The sequence below is a fragment of the Anopheles bellator genome, chromosome 2, assembly GCF_943735745.2.
Source record: "Anopheles bellator chromosome 2, idAnoBellAS_SP24_06.2, whole genome shotgun sequence".
Taxonomy (NCBI): domain Eukaryota; kingdom Metazoa; phylum Arthropoda; class Insecta; order Diptera; family Culicidae; genus Anopheles; species Anopheles bellator.
In genome coordinates, this window is record NC_071286.1 from 66,565,789 (window position 1) to 66,587,591 (window position 21,803).

Consider the following 21,803-nt stretch of genomic DNA (forward strand, 5'->3'; position numbering starts at 1 on the left):
ATGGGTTTTACTTAGTTTTAGAATTTACCGATCCATCTTTTTATTAAAATGTTATCTAAAATTTATTAGTCGAATTGTCGCCTTGTTCTACCCTATTTTTGGGTTCATTTTTGTAAAATTTATGCACTGTTTACGAAGAATAGTGTCACCAAAACATTCCCAAACAAATTAAAAAGCCAACAAATCCTTGCAGCAGGTGCAATGCTTCAGGATATTCATGGGCCGTTTACCAGCGCCACTCACGAGAACCGAGGCACTATGGGAAAAAGGCGGTCATAAATCAACTTCAGTCAACAAAGAAACTTACGGTTTTAGTTATATTAGCCTAAAATAGATAAGTTATCTATGACAAATCCGATGTTTTAGCCTTTCATGTTGTGTAGATTCCGAGAATTCATCTCTCAAAGTCGAAATAGTGATAAAAATGGCTCTCTAAAACCAACTTTTATCAGCTACTTTAACGCGATCGTTAGCACAGTTCTGCAACGGTAATATACCTATATTACACATCATTCGAAAGGTTATTAATCCTTCTTTCATATAAAATAATTAAATGTTTGCGTTTTGCATTGCTAGTTCATTTTTATCGGGAATTAGTATAAAAAGGAGGAAAAAATACAGTACGAAGTAATAGGATACTTCGGATGGTAATAACTACTTGCTTGCTAACTAAAATTCTAAAATACCCACGGAGTGGGTAAAGCTCCTTGATCATTTCATATCCTTTTTTAAACTCATAAGGCATTTGATTTGTAGCAGAAATCCGATATTTGCTTCTTCGATAGTGTTTTAAATTTGTTGGTGTAATGCAGATTGCATACTTAAGGCGTTTAAAAACTTTAAAACACCGAGAAAAGTTTATTTAATATACTTGAACGCGTGTATTGCACATAAAAAGTTGAATTTAATCAAAACACATGCAAATAAAAAAAACGTTGAAAAAAGTCCATAGATTCTTCCTAAAAACAAATATGTCCGCCTTTCCCATACAAATTCCCCACTGTGCGCGGGAGCGCCGAATGAGCGCCTTTTAAAAATCGGAACCGCGGTGATAGGTCGCTCGTCGTTCGAAAAAGCGCTCAGTTCGTTTCGAAGTGCATGTTCGCGCGGACAACCGCTTTTTCGAGATCGTCCCGCAAAGTAAGAAATACGAAACACGAAATACGACAGAGTGTGTTTATTGTTGACGTTGCTGCTTCGGATGATGATGAAGATGGGCCCGTACCGTGCCCGTAGTGCAGTGCAGTGATCACTCCTGACTTTCAACGGTTTGCCGGTGGAGTGTTTTTGTTTTGATTTACTAGTCTCCGCTGATCCTCCTCTGGTTCTTTCGTAAACAACACAACTTCAGCTCAGCTTGCACCGAACACTGCAAAAGGACACTGGCCGTGTGACAAGCGGGTTGATTATCCGCGATAAGGTAGAAGCACGTCTCTCTGCTAGAGGAGCGCTTCGCCCAACACGGGCAGAGCGCCAAATAGTAGCACACCATCCGGGACCATCGCTCAATTTTGTCCTTGACGTCGAGCGCACCACACAGGACAGGACAGTATTAATCAATTAATTAACTCGAACATGCCGAAAAAGTGACCACGACGGGGACGGCCAGAGACGGAAAGAATTTGGGCTAATCAACATATCGCAGTGCGCCGTATGCGCAACCGAATGTTTGTTTTGGCGAAGCAGCCAACGAGAACGCATCATTGAGTTAAATTGGTCCAAAGTGCAGCTTCGGGTCTTGGGTACAAACGAAGCGCCCCCCGAAACGGCCCCCGGGCGATGAGGACTGATCCAGCACTTCCGTTAATCTGGGCACTTTTGAGTGGATTAGTGCTCCCCCAGTGAGCAGCTAGTAAATAGGTGGTTCCGGTGTGTGGAGCACGACGACGGAATTTTACCGGTCTCCCCAACAGTAGTTGGCCCGCGCGATCCGATCCACTTCCCCCGCGAGAGTGCTTTCGTTGGGCTGCAGGTTGATTTTATCGAGGGATCCCCCGACGACAACTGTAAACGGCACGTTTGAATTGTTTATTGGCACAATCACCCAAGTTCCCGGTTCGCAGTGCGCCACGGTGGACAACTTTAATCTAGGGATTCAGGGCACGGCTCTGGCCAAGTGACTGTTGGCCAAACACTGCGAGCCTCTGATCGTAGCCGCAATCCGCCGCGCCACAAAGGGAAGTGCTCGATTGTGCAAATTGTTGTCATCGTCCGTCAATGTGCCGCTGTCGGCTCTCCTGTGGCCCACAGCAATCAGTGATAGAGAAAGAAAGAGAGTGGCGCAGTGCAACAGGGTGTGTTTGTGCAGTGATAACGAAGATTTCCGACAAGTGGTCGAGTGATTTGTGGTTGGCCCTTTTTTGTGCCACCGGCACAGAATCTGCGCAGCATCGTCTAGGACACACAAAAACCGGCAGCTAATCCGCACGGGACCAGCCGAGGAGTATGCTGTAACAGAACTCTCCAGCCAAGCAATTCGCCTGCAATTGACGCTACCAGGACCACATATACATCAGTGAAAGAGCTTGCCCGACCATGGCCGACGTCGAATCGCAGAAGATATGCGGCAAAGCCAAACCGAGGATCACGATCCCCATGGCCATCGATGGATTGATACTGACACTAGGTAAACGGACCGAAACGAGCCCTCCTGGTTCACCCGGAACGCTCGATTTCCTCGCGCGAACGGGGTTATCGGGTGGGCGATCGATGTTTGTTCGTCCGAACTCTCGGGAGCCGCCACACGGTCCGAATTCTGGAGCCTCATATGATAAGCCTCGTTTACTCACGATCGCGCTGTCAACATACTTGATGATGGCCGTGTGTGCTCGTGGGTATTGTGAACTCTAGTCAACACTTGAATGTGATGTGTTAAAAAGCGCGGGAAACGTCGGGCGAAATCGAGAGCGAGAGGAGAGAGGAGGGCGAGATCGGTTCGGATCGGAATTTCATTTCACTACTCCGGATTGAAAACGCTACTAAATGGTCACAAAATTAAGGCTCCCAGTTGTGCAGATTACGATTGATTCGTGTGACGATCGTACACGGGCAGAGTGATGATCCTGTTGAACTCACGATGCACATCAATCTTATCAATTTTTTCTCTCTCTGTAACATCGCAGTAAAAAAACATTAACTGTCACTGTCATCGAGTTCTTTTTCCGGTCCGGTCAAGCAGCAGACAACCAAATTTTTCGACGCGATCACTGATCACGAACTCAGAGCAAAGAAATGAACGAGGCTTCTGGTAAAAGCCAATATAAATTGGGCACTATATGACGGAGTGAGCCTGTCAACAGCCTCATTATTTAACCCCTCGCATCCGCTGTACGGTTCTCTGGACAAGAACCGTTTCCCTCTGGCGAGGGAAAAACGGCCAGCATTTCACAGGGCCTTGTATAGTTCGGGGAACACATTTGGCTACTGCCAACTGGGGCGTTGTTTTTATGCGGGGCTGCCTTCCGAATTATGTTGCGTAATGATGCTTGAGTTATGCTTTTTGGTCACTTTGCCACTTGTTTTCCTTTGGCCGACTGACCACCATTGGGTACGTGAGCAGCAACGAATTATGGTACACACCCCGCAAGCACGATTCTACTGTGGGACGGGCCCCTTCTTCGGTGCCTTGTGCTTATCACCGCACCACACCGCACTACCGCCACGTCACGTCTTTACCCTTCGACGTGTTGCGCTTTATCAGATAACTCGATACTGCCGGAGGTCCTTTTTTAATTCTTTCTGAACATTTGATAGTTTCGTTTCACGTTCTCCGTTTCATGGTGGATCTACCTATTCAAAAACAAACCTATGTTGTTGCAACATCATCGCCGTAAGCTACCAAAGCCGATAAAATGCTACAGTTTCCGTAATTTTGTTTTACGATCCACAATCTGCGCGCGATCGTCAGCCGCGGGCGGTGCACAATGTGGTGAAATGATCGATGAACTGATCGTAAAAACCTGCTTGTGTATCAAGCATTTTATGTCTCACTAAAAATTCCGCGTTTTTTCGTTTTGGTCATTCGTCTTAAAAAAACTCGATCACAACTCGAACTCTCCTAAAATATTGCAAGCCCGTCCCTGTTTATGTTCTCATTTACAATCAGAATCCACATTAAATTTCGAGCACACTGCTTGAGATGAGTTTTCGGATCAGATTTTTGGTTAGATATATTTTTGGTAAGAATTATTATTCCCACTTTATGGAAATTTTTTTAGACTTTTTTCCAAGATTTAACAATGTTTGCTTCCCTTCTAGAAACACTATTCGTGAAGTTTACTTTTCAATGGTCATTTCCCACGAATTTAAGAATAGATTAGTTCGACAGATAGATTGTGTCGACAGCAACTTCCTCAAATCCAGCAAAACAAAAAACCAAAAAAGGTCACAGAAAAGTTCCCAAACATCCAGAATTCAAACCAGAAACCCGGGCCTTCCGGCCCCGGCTATACAATCTTCTCTCTGTCTCACCGTTTTCCGCTGCTATCGGTTCGCGACACACCATAAAAAAGGAGGTTTCGCAATCATTCCGTCAACGAGATTGGCATTCTGTAACAAGGAACATCTTCGGGGCCCGCCTTTGTCGTGTACGATTCGAATTGACTTCTTTCTTCTTCCTCGAAATCGGTGGTGATAAATGATTTACTCCCCTGAGAAACATAAACTGATCGAACCCTATGTCGCGTCGATTGCCGAGTTATGTTGGCGATTTTATTGTTTCCTCCTCTTGGGTCTTGCGTTGTTTTCCCCTTGTTTCTTTCGGGAACACATGAGTGTTACTTTTATGGTTATTACGTATCCGAACGGCTTGTTTTGGGGGAATTTTACCTTCTTAACTCAGTAGATCGGTGTCGAGTTTTTGTATAGTTCTGTGGTGTTTGTTTCAACATATCACTACCGGGTTTTAACCCGAACCCGAAGTTTCGCAAGTTTATTGCTTCTGGTCGCGTCCACGCACAGCGCGTTTGTCGTAAATCAAAAAGCGGGCCCTAACCGCCCGATCGGCCGAGCATCACACGTAGGGCCGCAGCATATTTTACGACCTTTGGCCGGAGCCGGTGCTCCCTTTTTCAGTTTTGTAAGACCGGAGGTGGTTCCCGTTCCCCTTGTGTTTTTCGTTTTCAAGAAGAAACCACGTTTCGTCTTTACAATGACGAAATTTTTGTCCCAAACTCAACCGAAATCCCTTCGATCGTTTTTGGGATGGACTGCGGGGCTCATCGCTCAACAATTGCGGGAACGTGGCCGCGGGTCGTCTAGTCCCCTCGGACGGTCTTGGTGGTCATTTGAGCTGAGAGGGGCTTAGATCATCTTTGGCTTTTGAACGTGGGTCGTGAGAGTCGACTTTTAAGGTCGCAGGAAAAAAATTGTCGATGCCAATCTATGCTAATCGTTGCGATGCTCTTTTTAATCGAGAGACGAGGCATCGCTCGTGGGGTCGGTTTCTCCGTTTGACGCCCACCGATGTATACCGGCCGTTTATACTATTCAACCGAATGCGCCCCTCACCCACAATGTCGCGTAGCTTTTGGGCGACTTAAGGAGTTTACAAACAAAACCAGAATGGCGCAAAAGACGAATGTAAACACCCCATATCGAACGTCGGGCTGTTCTGGTATGGTACAGCCACTAATTTGGCTAATACCCGACACCAATTTATCGCCAGCGGTTTGAAAGATTAACTTGGGTACCACTGAAGCCGTTTCGCGGCGTTTCTTTAAAGGTCAGCATCCACCACGGAGTTTGCCACCAATTGGCATAAGCGATTGTGGGCGCGAAAATTTGAGAAACTTGCATCGATTCATCACAGAATCGTGTCGCCATGCGCCTCGTGACCATTGCGAATTGGCTAGGAAAATATGAATGTTTTCTATATTCGCCTATTAGTTCGCCATTTTCATCTCCACAAACGATTGCACAAAGTGGCGAATGTTAGCTTTGTGTACATAATGGAACACCTTAATTATGGCCAATTAGTATCAGCACTAATATGAACCCAATTCGTTGGATATGCTTTTACATGGTTTAGAACTAAAGTTCATTTAACTTAACATTCGTAATATAAATGCTTGCACATTTTCATCTAATTCCCACAGGATAAATATTTTATTAAAAATAAAGTTTGTTACTAATTTTGGAAATCTGAAAAAATGTCGAAAATAAAAACCCTATCGTCTAAAAGACTGTTCAAAAGAGTTTCGAAACGAGCATAATAATTTTGAAATAATTAAATAACTTCTGAATTAAGAAAAAAAACCTATTTTTTAACGAATTTCACTTAAAAGTGCCGCAATAAATGTTCAAATGCCACAAGCAAACGATCGAAAGACCGAACTGTGGAACGTGCCACGCTACTCGTGCGGTGCGCGGGAGCGCTTGCCGGCCGCTCGTGCCAAACAATCCGCGGTTGGCTTTCCGACGGCACCAATAGAAGAAAAAAAAATGCTCAATGAAATCCTCAACCTCGCACGGTATCAGTAACAGTGGCCAAAACAATTACGATTGTTGTGTATACGAAATCGTTACTTCAGCAACGACCGCTCCACGCCCCGCGGATCGACACTTCACGGCCGATGATAAACGATTGTTGTAATCCGAGCGGGGTCCGGTTTTGCGTCCATACGCGACTCAAGTTGAATCTTAGCACCGGTACCGACGCGAGTAACAGGACACCAGAAAGGGGTCCCCGGTGGAGCGCTCTCTCTGCGCTTTTGTTATGAATGAAATGCAGTTGTGCAAGCTTCGCTGCACCGTGGTTTGCAGTGCACCCGCCGGATGGGCGTTAAAACCGTGTTGACTTTCTTGGCACTCTTTCGGTGGAGTCTCTCGCGGAAAATTTAACAGGTCGGCAAATTTATTCCACTTCCTTTGAGATTCGATTCAAACGCGTTAATGATGCATTGCCAGTGGGATCGCGGCAACTGCACTTCATCCACCCATGACGGACCCCATAATGGGGACCCAATGAACCGATCGATCGTTTTCCTATTTTCTTATCGTTCTGGATCGATACATCAGCTTGATTCTTGGCGGTCAGCGAGCATAACACATCGCTCAATGGAGTGCGAGTTTCTGCTGCTGATGGTCTGAAAGTAAAACGGGCGGCAACAAATTGGATTTATGGTAATGTGGCAACAAAATAATCGTGCATATGGCTGCAGAGTCCCTCCGAGAGCAGCCGCTGTTTTTCTTCGGTCCACTCGCACGACATAGTTGCAAGGGGAAACTAGTGACAATAGGCAGAAAAGGTACAACAATTCGACGCTGTCACGGTGGATGGGTGAAAATGGGTGTGCCATGACGGGTGTTTGAAGTGGCAGTGCCGCCGAGGTTCCGGTCGGTGCTGACGATTTCATGCCACATTCGCACCGCCAAACGCATCGAATTGCATCTTCAGTGATGCCCTCCTCTTCCCATCGAACCTGGTGACGTTGCGCAGAGGTTTTTGTCTAAGCGCAGTGTACAATCAGTTTTGCGAATCTTATTATGGATAATTATGTGTGTCGATAAATTGCCAATATCGTTTTGTCCACTCTTTCATTTATGTTAAAATGTTGATTGAAATGCTCAATGAATTTCAATTCATTCTTGATGTTAAAACTAACAGGCTTCGCATTTAACACTTTCATTTACAAAGAACTTTATTCGACTTCATTTAATCACTTGATTTTTTATCTTATTTCCTTGCTCACCTAAGAGTTTCATTTTCCACTTGGCTCCTATCATTCCCACCAGGCTTTCACTTGTTTCCCTTCAAGGCGGTATGGCAAGGCAAACAATTAAGAGTTTATGGCAGTGAAGGTTCGTGTTGTATACTCTGTAATCGTTAAAGTTTATGCATTTATACAGCCCCAGTGAAGCCAGTTGGCGACGCTGGCCCATTAAATGAATCATCACCTAGTGTAAGCGGCTGGCTGCGCAGTCCATTGATAACGCAAGCGCAAGATGCAAGCGCATTAACGGCTGCAAGATGATCTTAAAAACACGAACAAAGCCACACTAATCCATCATCATGGTCATGCCGGCCGGTTACGGTCACGATGGTTCCCTCGAACCGTTGTGGCGCGGAAATGATTTGCTGGAAAGCCTCCGGAAAGCCGCCGAAGACTTGCTCTGGCCCTTTTCCTGCAATAAAGCCGCAGGCAGGCGGCGTCTCGTACTGGCCCGGTGTAAACAGACGCGTGCTGGCGAGTCTGGCGGAACGCACAAATGCACTTCTCTTGTTCGGAAACGGAACAACAGAAAGGCAGGAGACCCGTTTTATTGCCACCGTTCCAAGACTAATGGAGGCGACGGTTCCACACTAATGGAACGCAGGCGGTGCGGGACTGGCTCTGGCCCTGGCCGCCAGTCGGCCGCCTGAGCCTCGTCGAAAGGGGTTTTTGGACAGTGGACGCGAAACCCGTTGTGCATTTTGAGCCACTCCGGCAGAAGTAAATTCACCCCACGGAACTGTCGTCGAGGGATGCGTCGACAATCCATCAATCAGCGCAGACAAATCGCATTTCCGGACGGGCGCGGTGTGGCGGAGGGTAAGCCACAATTACCACGCGTAAAGTCTAGCCGCGCGAACAATAGGAAAAACACAGCCGTCGCAACCATTTCTTCCAACATTCACGAGCCGCTCTCGAACCCTCCTTTGTGGCGGTGGGACGTGGCGCACGTGCTAGGACCGGATCGATCGAGCCTGGCCAGGAGGTATGCCACCAACCGCACCACCACGGTACGGTACTGGAATGCGATCTGTTGCCTATTAAGGAACCCGGGAACCTTCCCACTCTGTCGCCCTCGTCGAGAGTGTATCCTTGTTCGGTTTTAATTAGCTTGTTGTGCGCTCCAGAACATAGACCAACGCGTTCCCCGTGCCCTGGGTTGCATTGTGATGCTGCTTAAGCTCTAGTTTATGTTTAGGCATCTCTTACTTACGGCGTTTGACAAATAAAGCATGTGTTCGACCCTTTCTACCTTGCCAATGCAATGCGCAAGAGCTCGAACATTCCTACAGCGACGAACGAAGTGAACGGGATTCTGTTCCACATTTTGATGGCTTGTCTCAGGAGACTCTTTGCCAGTGCAACAACGATCTTCTCTTGCTATGCTGGCGCAGGCAACGATCGCGAGTAACACGAGCACGAGCACGGCATAGCCCGAAGACAAAAGGAAAATAAATAGAAATGTTCGATTTGTTTGTTGTTTCCTTTTACGGGGGTCATATGTTCTTTCTTATGTTGCTCTCGATCATGGTGCAAATTCGAAAAATGTTCAGAGTTTTCTGGCACCACGATCGCTAAAATTAGTCTATGTTTGACGAAAGTGTTGACCACGGTAGCCGTTAACACGTGGCATTTATGATCGATGATGTTGTTGCCGGAAGACGCCGACCGTAAACGAATGTTACTCCGAACAACGCCGCCTCTGACAGCGATCATTCTGTCGGATGCTTACTTTTTAGTCTCTTGCTTCGTAAGGGCCACAGATTGTGCTCATCTCTATCTTCATTCATCTGGTGAGCAGCTTCTAGACTAGAAGGCTAAGCGCCACGATCAGAGTTTGACATTACATAACCGATCGACAAGCTGGACACAGCTGCCATCCTCTCAAGTGTCTCGAAAAGCCAGTCGACACTTAAATGGACTGTTACGTCTGTCTGGAGATTGGAATGGAGCTTAATAAATATACCTATTAATAAATTAGGTTTCTAATTCAAAAACTGGGTTACGGGTGTGATTAGCATCCACAACAGTATCTTCCATAAAGATGGATGAATTTACTGTAATATATCAATTTAAGTTACGTCCATGTTATTAAACAATCGAAGCAAAGTGATTATTTTTCTTTTAACATGGCGGTTCGCTTTGTTGTGTCAGTCTAAAACAAAATACAAAGCTGCCGCAGCCTCACGCCGGTTCACAGCTGGCAACAGCACGCTAAAGGGTCTCCTATTGACGGCAACACTCGCGGGTCCTCAGCGTAGTTTGTGCGGCATTATGATTCCCACTTGAAAGGACCCCTTTTCTACGCCGGTTTTATGTGTGCGTATTATCGTAATTCGTTTATGTAAAATGAGTTTTTCCACTTTGCCAGTTTGCCACTCACTTTAAGGGCGAGCCAAGGCGCATCTACGGCCTCACCTGGATGAATCATTCGTGGTAATGTTTTTTCATAAGATTTAATCCTTCTCCACGGGAATAACCAGGTGTCTTGTGACCCTCTACCGCGAAACCTGATCGCCGTCATGGAAGCGTGTAATGGCCAACTCGGGCCTTTACTTTCGATCGGGCCAAGACGCAGCTTCTTCAGCAGCTGCAGAGTATTTTATTCTGCTGATAAAAAATAGAAACGGTACAATAAGCGTTCATAGCGAAACGAGTTTTAACGTATAGCCAGGGTGTTTCAACAGTGTGTGACAATGGCCACATAAATATTGTTGCGTCTTTATACTTTTGCGTTCTTCAAATCCTTACTGTAAATAATGTAAATTATCCTCTCTCGCCATAGAACAAAATGCAGTCAAACTAGACTGTTAAATGAAAATGGTTCTGCTGGCACAAAAAAATCCAGAATATGTTTTTTTATAACTCTACATGTTTCCCTCTTCAATTAACACGTACAAGCGAGTGTTTTCTCCACCTTGAAGGTGCTAACGAGACCGACAATTTGGGTGTTTAGTTAGCTCTGCCGTAGAATGTTTCCGGCAAAAAGGCACTTCACTCTTGACCGAAGCTAATAATTGGTAGTTGTTGCTTTGAACAACCGCCTTTATAGCCATTTAAGCCAGAAGGGAATTTGAGGATCGTTTCATTATGTTTAATACATCAGACACCAACTTTTACATCGCGAAAGAATTATTCATAAATATAACTTTACCAACAAAAAAAAAGTTGATCATTACATTCTTCGTCGTTCGTAATTGCTGCCGTATTATGATTCACGATCGGGATTATGCGCTAAAATTGCACCCTGCATCGATAATGATGGCTTTCGATTGCCTATCAATTCCATTGAACACTGATTGGTTTCCAGTTTTGTGCGAGAAAAAGAAAAATGGCATTAAATCTTGCCTCTTCGATCCTCTCATTTTCGTTGTGCGAATTTCTCGCGCTTCAACAACAACGAACCTTTTCATGGGCGGCGTTCAGTGAAAGATCAAAGGATATTATTTAGTGCTGCGAAAGGTAATTACAGGTCTTCTGAGTGGGATTCGATGCTAAGACCAGTGGGAATACGCATAGAGGAGAACATATTTGCCTCACAGCAGGACACCCTTGCGCCAAGGTATTATTTCTCAGAGGGGCAAATGTGACAAAAGATGAGGCTCGAAGGCCTTGCGGGCTATGAGCATTATCCGTTGTCCGTTGTATGAGCATTATCACACGCGGCGTTGAATAAATCGCACGCTGAGCCCATTGCACCGAATGGGTTCAGAAGTAATTCATTACAATGCCATTTTTTTCACAAACCTACTTGGAATGTCTTGTCCTAATGAAGCAGAGCCACAAAGAGATTTAATTCAACCATTTAAATGCAAATAGCTGCACATTTTTTCCTCGAAAATGTAATCTTCCACATTGGCTAAGAATCGGGTAAGCGTTATTGTACCGTTCGAAAGCTTAATATTCAGAAAGGAAAAGTCAAAGGTCTGAATTTTGATTAAAAATTATAAATTCCATCTGCGAACTCAAAATCAGCAACGATCAAAAGGAGATGTTTTTTTCTCCGTTCCAAAAGCGTTCAAGATGACGAAGGTAGGCGAAGCACGGATTAAAAGACAGAAGCGAAACGAATCGAACCATCGTATCGATAAAATTCGACAACTTAATCTTAAACTTTGTGTGCGATACACGCGCCATTTTGGTTATTATGATGCTCGTCCGTCGCATATCATTGCTAATCCTCGCTGCTAGCCGGTTATCCAGGAAGATAAACCCGTGTTACGAAGTGAATAATATGACTTTAAGTTATACCGACTACCAAAGATTATAATCCGACCAGCCCCGACACTAATCATACGTTGTGTAGTGGTGCCGGTTACCAACTGATGCTATGTTTAGAGTCCTAAAAGAGTCGTAAAATAGTGACGATACCACCTGTAGGCAAAGTCAAGGTTAACGTTATTAGACACCACTGCAACCCGAGAGAAACGTGTCCATCCAGCTCGTTATTGATCATTCAATTTTATGGACCTCTTTCTAGTGTCTTGGGATGTCGCAAGTGCATTAGCATCGACCGTAAAATAAGATGGGACACTTTACGCTCTCAAGGGAAGTGTTACAGAGATTGCTTAATTACTGTGACCCAAGGACTGCCTTACGGGTTTTGATCCATTCTATCATCACTTCATAAAAATGTAAATGATGTTCTTCGATCACTTCGTGCAGAATGGGGTCAGTTTCCGAGCTTATACCGTTCAATTATAATTGATGGCGACATCTTGTGGTGTTTTAACACAGCCAACAGGTGTCCATTTTGATCGCCATGTTTTATGTTGTATATAAATTCTGTTTCGTGAATAGCTCGATGTTGTGCAAAAAAGGTACACTGAACAATTCAGTGACCAGCAAGCATCTTTCGTATGCAGCTGGAGTTGTATCACGCATGAACGAGGGCTTGCAAATGATTCATAGCAGTATGCAAGCAGAATTCTCTTTATCGTGCATCAACCACGGAAACGTAATACGCCGCGAGGCGCCAGGCGATTTGGATGAGTCAACCGGTGGGAATGTTTTAAACGTGACTCCCCGGTACAATGAATCTCATGCCGCCACTTGTCGAAGGTGCAAAAACCCCATGCTGGCCGCTGTCTCCGGTATGATTCAAGCCGCCGATTATGCTGACTTTAGTTTTAGTAATTTTAGCTGAATTCTCTTCGCCAGGCGAGTGGCTTTAAAAATAGGCGGAGGGTGTCCATCGAGGCGATAATCGTAAATTTTGCCCAAATATCACCCAAGGTCCGTCGTTGACGGGGCGTTTTTGCGAGATAAAATGACAAACCAGACGGACGGGCGGTTTATTTTCGCGTCCAGAGAAAGTTGTCAATCGTCAAGCGTCAAAGCATTAGTGTTAGAAGTCGTATCATTAATTTGCTGGAACATTACATAAAGTTATTTAATGGTGTAGAAAGAAATGCCATAATAGTGTCGTCAAACGAGAAAATTACTATATTTCTTAGTGTTGCTCCCGAGCGTTAGATAATTGGTATGCGCCATGTGAAACTGTGAACGAACGATCTTGTCGAAACATTTTCTGTTTTTCAACAAACAGAACAATCAACCCCTAGGTTAAAGCAAAGACATTGGCTTTATAAGATAATACGATTTGTTCGAAAATCGCTGCAAGTCGAATAACGTTAATAAACACGCTGCGTTCGAATACTTTCGAAACTGACTGTAAACGAACAAAGCACCCAACAAAAGTGCCCAACGAAGATCGACAAGCAGAGGGCGAAGGATTCTATAAATCACTCATCACTAAATACCATAATCGCACGGCGCCGGTCCCCGGATATTCGTGAGCATCTGGTTTTAATTCAGGAACCCTAATCCTGACAGAGGATTTTGGACGAAAGAAACCAATGCGCAACATTTGGCGGAATTTATGCGCGGACGGCTTTTTTGTTTTCTTATGTAAGCACTCAAAAAGCAGCATAAACCGGCGACCTTTATGTGCCGTGCCGTGCCAATGTCAGGCTCCGTGGGGAGTGCGTAAAGTTTCCCAGTGATTCGACCTAAACGAGTTTCGCAACGTGGTTTCCATTTTCATGATGCGATCGACGCCCCGCTGCAAGACCCCGGGTTTTTATTTCCGCCTATGAATCATGGGCGCGTTCCACGTTTTATGTTGTGGAAGGCTTAGGGGTTTGAATTTCTCTCTTGGCGGGTGTCTTCCACTAAGCCGCTAGAACCAGAATTAACTGTGGCAGTGAGCCGAAGTAGGGATTTTAGAGGTAAAACTGGCCGTTTACCATAAATATGATTCACAAAAGAAATGTGCAAGTTGCACCGGAAAACAAAGTATGGAGACTAACGTGACGGTTGGTCGTTTTGCATCGACAGACTGCACGGTTCATTTATTGTTCGCAGTAAATGCTTGGAAAAAGTGTTGGCATTACGCGGCAGTGCTTGTTTTGCATTTCTCCAAAACAAATACTACGTTCAATTCAATGCAATTGTTCTATAAACAGTAATTACTGGTGCTAAACATTATACAAGAACTCGTAACAAATTATGTCGGCAATTATTCTGAAAACTTGCAAAAAAGGTTTATTTTTTTCTTTTTCCAATAGAAAGGTTATCTTTCTATTGGATAAAGTTAAGCTATCTAGATGTACCCCTTACATTGTGGTCTTAGACTAACCATCGATGGTACTCTAGGAGTTTTGCCCACGGGAAAGCCCTACAATTCTTTGACAACCTTCACCCACTACTAGAGCGAGTGTCACTGTCGTCGGTTTAGCGAAACCTTTTCCGGCGGTCGATTACGAAACGGGTGCGCGATAATGTCCAGTTCGCGTAACGCAGCACTTTTGCCAATGACACTCGGGAGCGGCTTATGGCCATCCATCGCCGGCACGACGCGGCCATGCTGCATCGGGCTAATTTTCCCACTCACGTTCGATGCCAGAACTCCGCTTTACTCCGATTTTTGCACCTCCCAAAGCACTTTGCATAACCAAACGGAAGGTTTATTTATATTTTTACATTATAGCTACGTTTTCGTAAACTTCTCCGCTTTGGCGGTGTGTTACGGTTTATTTCAAACGAAACGCGTGTCAGGTATAAAGTTGTGGTTGAGGTTGTAAAAATAAAACCTGGCACTTTTTTGCCACTCTGCGCGTAAATCATCGCACGATGGACCCACCAATCAATCGTTTGGGCACCGTGTGGGGGTACGTGTATGTTTCTGGCGTTGATTTGTATGCGCGATGCTAGCGCACGGCACGCAACGCACCATCAGAGCCAGAGGAGTTTCTTTATCAACACGAACATTTACCATGCCACCATTATCGGCTCGATGGAGCTGAAACGGCCACCTTTAATGTGTCAAATCCATGTGCTCGGCGGCAAGAAGACCCGCAACCAATGGCTGGCCATAAAACGGTCAGCCTGTGGTCTCCTGGTGTTGATAGTGTATTTTTACCATTAAATCATTTTTTATTTTCCTTCAATTTTAGTAGCTACTGTTTGTGCAGGAAGAAGAAGCTCCCAACAGTCGATGATAAGCACTCACTTCCGAAGTACGTCCGGTCTCTTCGGTCATTGGCTCGTCGTTTTTGGAAGGAAACGCTTTTATGCGGGGCCATCGTAATTCACTTTTAAGGCAATTATGAGACGCTTAGCGTGTTACTATCCTTTCGAAGTATCGACCAGAAGCCAAAACTCCGAATTCGTCGATGGCTCATCAAAAGTCAGCGCACGTTGTAGTTTGCTCATCCATGTTCGTCACAGTTTGATGGAGAATTTCCTTTTTTTGATTGGCGCCTTGATTCTTCCGACGAAAGGATGTTCGTTGCTTAGTAAGGTACACAAACCGGCCAAACCTTAACCACTTCCTAAATGTTTGGACCTCTTTTTATGAGGCTTTCGCCTCTTTCGGGAAAAAATGTAAATAAAGCTTATAGTAGGGCTCGGGAGACACCTAATCTGGTCCGGACACTTAATCTGGTCCGTACTTTATCAACGCGCAACGCCACAGTGCGCAATTCGGAAGCGTAACACGGAATCGTAACCTTGCGTGCGCAAACTGCGGCCATGACGTACATCGAAACAGAGCGCATCCCGTTACAGGGGGCGGGCCACAACCCGGGGCAGTGTTTTGTCACAAACTTTTCTTAAGTGGACCACAAATCAAGAAATGAAAAAGCCATTCGAGAACCATTGGCGGTGGCCGAGGCAGTAAATCTTGACACACTGAACTCCTGATCGCATAGAAAGTCTGGCCAATTGCACTTGGGAGCGTCAGCATACTGTAAAAAGACTGGCGTGAAGTTTCACCAGCTGGGTAGAATTTTGAGACGAATTCTCGGTGCACTGGGTGGCATTGGTTCCGGACCACAGCTAAACCTCAAATAAACAATCAAAATGGTTCCACTTTTATGGTGGCTGCTTCATAATGTGGGAAACAGGGAAGGGAATTAGGAGTAGCTCACCATCGGACGGCCAGCGAAACAGATGTAATGCAGCCACTGAAGTGGAACAAACGAAACGCATTTGTTTCGTGACTAAATCGTAAGATACTTTTAAACACGCACCCATTCTGTTCTTGTTCTTCAACAGTTGCCTGCTTTCTTATACTGACCGAGCTGGGGCTGCTGCCACAAGTGGTGAAGCGCGGCTACTACTGCAACGATCAATCGATCCAGCATGAGTACAAGGGCGATACGATTACGACTGTCACCATTCTGCTGAGCGGGTTCGTTCCCGTGCTGCTGGTAAGTGGTTCCCAACAACTTTGTTGGCCAATAGTGCTCAAGACGGGATTATTATAGGCGGATTATGGCATCATGAAACGATCGTTGGGCCTGGGGAATACTACTTGTTACAGAAAACATTACCGGAACTCGGACTTCATTGATCTCAGTCTAACTTGCCGTTGACTTTAGTTGCAAGATATCAAAATTTTTTCCTACATTTCGCTCAGGCGTGAGATAGTAAATGTTTCAATGATCAAGACGACAACAGATGACCGAATCCATGGAGTTAGACTTATTTCGAACGTCATTGAGTCATTTCTATAGATATTTGGTCGTTTGAAATTTATTGCGTTTTGCCCCGGTGAACGGGTTTCTTTATTCGAAGTAGCTCCAAAGACGGCATACAACCACAAAAAACAGTTAAACTGAATCAAAAACGTTGTTAATATGGCACCGGTCTCCGAGACTCTGTAGGGGGTGCTTTTCAGATGGTAATGTGGGCACATCTTATGAATGCAGCGCTTACAGCTCTCGTGCTACAACCGGCAGCCGGTGAAGTTGACACGCGGAACATGTTATGCCGCGTCCACCGCACAGCCTCAGGGAGCAGACCAGTGTTCAAGGTGCTCCCGTGATTTGGCGTATTGATTTACGCGTGAATTTGATATTTATGTCCCAATGGCGGTCATTAGCATATGGGGATCTGTGGTCGCCATGGCCGCGTAGGAAAAATATTGAAACAAGTTTACAATTTGTTAAACGTTGTTACATTTGCTTAAATCAATAAATCAACTTTGGACAGGTACGGCTATAGCAAACCAACACGTGGGATTCGCAAAGCCGGAGTGGGATGTAGCCGGAGACGACATCGAAAACGTTAAATCGTCTGGACTGAACCAGATGGGTGGCTTGGAGATTTGACCATTCGAAGAGTCGGGAGATGGGATGTCGAGATATTGGACAATAAACTATTTCCCGTATCAATTTTTATCATCGAATCCATTTTCAACGCCTCGAGGTGTAGATTGAGATACCAGCGGCCGCCCGTTTAATGTGGTCATTAAAATACGAACCCGTGTCGTGCCGTGGACCTCTGAGCAGTTTATTGAGGAACGATGCTCTGAACGATGAGGCGGTTTTAAAACATCAAATCTATTCGAAGACATGAGCACGATCGGTTTCGCTTTAGTCACTCTAATACGCGGATGGCAATAAAGTGTTTTCACATTCGTGCTGCATAACGTTTGACCAATCGAACCATTTTTCGTTTGGCTCCGCACGAGGCTAGGCTATTAAAGTGTGGATCGAAAATCAAGCGCAAATTATACTTTTATCATTCGAAAATCTAATCTTCATAAGCTGTTAAGGTTGATTATCTGCGTCGTAAATGTATTGCAATAAAAACTAATAATTTATTTTTTTATGCCTTTGGACCGCCGAAGTGAAGATCGAATTCTCATGTAGCTGCCATACTTGAGTTAAGGCATGGTTTGGCAGCCACAACGCGAAATCGAAACCTTGAATTTCTGGATATTTCGGCCGACCAAATTATATCGGAAATATTCAATTTTTACTTCAGAAAAGTTATTCATTAAAAAAATGTTTCAAATTCATCACGTTTATAGAAGTTTCTAGTATAGCGCTGATCCATAATTAGGGTAAATGTACCATTTTTGGAAGCACCTTTGATTTAGGAGAACATTTTTTAAACAGTTCTACAACTAAGTAGCATATAATTCATCTGCTTTGTATTTAAATAAAAAGGCTAATATTAATCATTTCGATTTGTTCTTATGTTGGAGACCGTGTAACACTAGCATCCATTCATGCTGAAAGATCATAAATCTACTGATTGGAGTCATTTTTATACATGTTTTAAGCGTCTATGCGTAGATGCAGTTACCTACCATCCAATGTATCTCATTAATAGCCAAATGAATCATAATTAGTGGAGTGTCTTGCGGAGCCTCAAACAGGTTCATTAAACCGTTGCCAAAGGACAGCCTTCCGTGGTCTTCGAAAACACGCGAGTACCGTACAAACGTGCAGTGCGGTGATTTTTTACTAGTACGAAGGTATGACACCTCGTTTATCTTCCGGAGACGACGTTTGAAAAGTCTCTCTCTCTGATAAGGTTTGATAAAGCCTAATGGCCTTCGAAGTAAGAGGAGACTTGCACTCATACCTGGACACATTACGCACCGAGTGGGGAACGCGTGCAAAAACCCTTGCCCCTCGGATAAAGACATTCCGTAGGGTTTTACTATTTCCCACTCGCATTTATGGCACCCTTTAATAAGTGCACGTTGTGCGCCTTTCGCTTATCTTTGAACTCTCCTCATTAATCAGGTGACTTTAGTGGCCGATGCTTAACCGGCCACTCGAGTTATGGGTTATGAAGAGCGCTACATCGCTTCGGCTGGTCGCGCACTTATCAGTGATGTATTTCTTATGCTGGGGTTGTGTGTTTTTCTTCCCATTTCATAGATATGGCTAACAGAAGCGTTCCTGTACGCGCCATCGATCAACTGCGGCAAAACAGAACCCGGCTCGCGGTGCCGTGGGGCATTACGTGAGGCGTGGTACTGGACCAAAAAGTACGGCCGAGGACTTGTTACGATGCTAGTCATCATCGGCACCATAAAGGTAAGCCCACACCTTAGCCCACACACCTGACCAGCACATGTTTTAAGCGATCCCGTTTTTTTCTCGATTCAGATTTTCCTGGGAGAGCTACGGCCACACTTCCTGTACACCTGCAAACCGGATGTCGACTGCCAGGGCAACGAGTAAGTGTCGCGTTGTCAACTACGCCTCCGACCAGGGGGTTAACGGTTGTGAACGTACTTGCCAGCCTCCGAGGCATACGTTAACCTAAATAAACAGGCGTCCCGGTAAAGATACAAAAAGTCATCTGAGTGTCGAGCGTTTCTGACCGACGGGGTGTATGTTAATTATCGGTCACCTGGAGAATATTATCTTGACAAACAAACGGGGTCGGTGAACACACTGTACTCTTCCCTGTTTACCAGATTCTTCCCATGGCCTTGGAATTTGCGGAGTGATCGTCTCTTGGAGTTACCTAGATTGCACGATATTCTATCGAACCATTTATCAATGTTATTGATCATTTATCACCGATGTGTCATGTAAAAAACTTTAATTGTGTGTTCTTCATAGGCCCTCCTACTTGTCAGCGTCAGTGTGGACAAGATAAGGTTTAATTGCAACCAGATACATTGTGTTCCGTAAAGTGAGCAATATCTATTCCAAAATATTCCTTTACTTTTTTACGCTATTACCATAATCTAATTGATTCGTTCGCTCCGTAGCCTTTGCGATCTATCGTGTTGTGGACCGAGCCCAACCTAACACATGTGCCTTAAAAGTGGCACTTGCAATACGTCGCAAGAGTTGGAAGAACTGTGTTATTTGCATAATACTAAAGTACACCGTCGGTCGATTTGTTTGCCTTTGCGGCGCATAGTTTGACAAAGCATCATTGAACATTATTTGCTGTGAAGCTACTGCAAAATTCCCCGCCGTCTGGAAACGTGGCCGCATAACCAAAAGCAAATGTTTGCAAATGGTACGATGGTTTTTTGTTTGATTGGAATGCACAACGAGGGAATTGTCAAAGTCGTCGAACGGAATTCTGGCAAGCAACTCAGATGGGTTGGATCGGATGTTTTAAAAGTCAAACCATTGTATGTAGAGTACAACATGTTTGAATTGTTGCAAATGCCTATAATTCACAGTATGGAGCGCCTTTTACTAAGTATGGTTCACTGAAGATTCAAGCACAAGAGCCTGGTACTCAAATGAGCCATGTGCAATTTGCATCTCCCAACACGCCCGGTTTCTGTTTGATATCAGCAAATGGCATTCGAACCGTGTGCCAAGAAGCAATTGAAACACAGCGGAGACTGAAAAGAAAATCAATCAGCAGTGAAACTCACAGTTCGATCGGTCTCTTCTTCGCAGATACATCACCTCGTACACCTGCACCAACCGTGAGGAAAGCCATTACTTTGTGCGCGACGCCAGCAAATCCTTTCCCTCGGGCCATTCGGCGATGAGTGTGTTCGAGGCGATCTTCATGATCTGGTACCTCGAGAAACGCGTGCCGCGTCTACGATCCGTACTCACCATACCACTCTGTCAGATGGTGCTAATGTGCTGGGCCGTTTTCTGTTCCCTGTCCCGGATCACCGATAATCGGCATCACTGGTGGGACGTGCTGGCCGGCTCGATAGCGGGTGCGTTGGCGGCCATTATTACGGTAAGACGACAACCACTTGCCAACCCTCAGCGAGTTGCATAAACTCACTTTCTCACTCTCTCGTTGTAGTGTCTTTTCGCCTGCCGCAATTTCGAAGCCAGCAAGCGACCGAGAAAGTCCTCCCTGTGTAGGGATCACGATCACAAGCTGATCACCAGCAATAGCACCAACACGCCCGGTGGGACACCACTGCACAAGGAGGAGATCACGCTGAACAACGTGATTCACGCCTGACGAGCGTGCATCGTACCGGAGGCGGCATGGCGCCGAAGTTGCGTCGAAGGAACTTTGGCCTTTCCTCTGCGCCACTTTCCTATTCCACAGAATCAGTATTTTGTGTTAGGTATTGTAGAGAAGTTTTAAATTACGACAAGGTTTTACTCCCTATACGAGAGCGTCTGCTGATCCGCTACCACGGGGATACTCGATGGCCGACAGTATGTTGGATTCACCGTAGAAAAGAAAAATAGTAAACCGCAAACCACAATAAGAGCGAAGCGTAGAGCGGGGTCACGCAATATGGCGGAGTGAACGCGTATAGAATTTAGTCGCCAGCTTGTGGCAACTATTGCTACCGATAGACCGGACACTGGAGACCGGTAGGTGAAAGGACAGAATTGTGATATTATTCCCTAAGCCGTAATCATGTTCTCCCGTTCTTGGTTCGTCAAAAGACGTTATTTTAAAAATTCAAACCAAACGTCGCTGAGCGTTGGCCAACGATAACGGGCCCGCGAAGGCAATCGCGTACGCGTACGTTGAAGCAAAAAGTGCCTCGCCGATTTCAGCAAAATTACCACAAGTCAGCCGAAAGCTTACAAGATAGCATTAGGGAGATTTTCGTTGATAAAGATACGGCCAGCGGCCGAGCAATGGGGTTACGAATGGTCGAAAGTTCAAATACAACTATTTAAACATAGCGGGAATTAGGGGTGTTGGTGTAAGAAGATAAAAATATATTGTATTATTTATAAATACTTTTTGCGTAGCGTAAATTTACTTCAGTGTGTTGTAGCTACGATTAAGCGCTCGGTGAGTTTTGTAAGTGATGAGGTTCGCCTTTGGATGTGGGTTTTCTTAAAATAGGTTAACTTCTTTCTTTAGTAACCAAGG

The 21,803-nt window shown here is 45.0% G+C and overlaps 1 protein-coding gene across 1 annotated transcript; it reads left to right on the forward strand.

The window, feature by feature from the left end:
- The first annotated feature begins 1,604 nt into the window (after positions 1–1,604).
- On the forward strand, positions 1,605–21,632 carry LOC131209443 (phospholipid phosphatase 1-like). Its single transcript, XM_058202516.1, has 6 exons — positions 1,605–2,626; positions 16,272–16,426; positions 18,896–19,054; positions 19,127–19,197; positions 20,393–20,690; positions 20,760–21,632. Exons 1-6 carry the CDS (start codon positions 2,536–2,538, stop codon positions 20,922–20,924), a joined length of 939 nt encoding a protein of 312 aa, XP_058058499.1. The 5' UTR covers positions 1,605–2,535; the 3' UTR covers positions 20,925–21,632.
- The last annotated feature ends 171 nt before the right edge of the window (positions 21,633–21,803 follow it).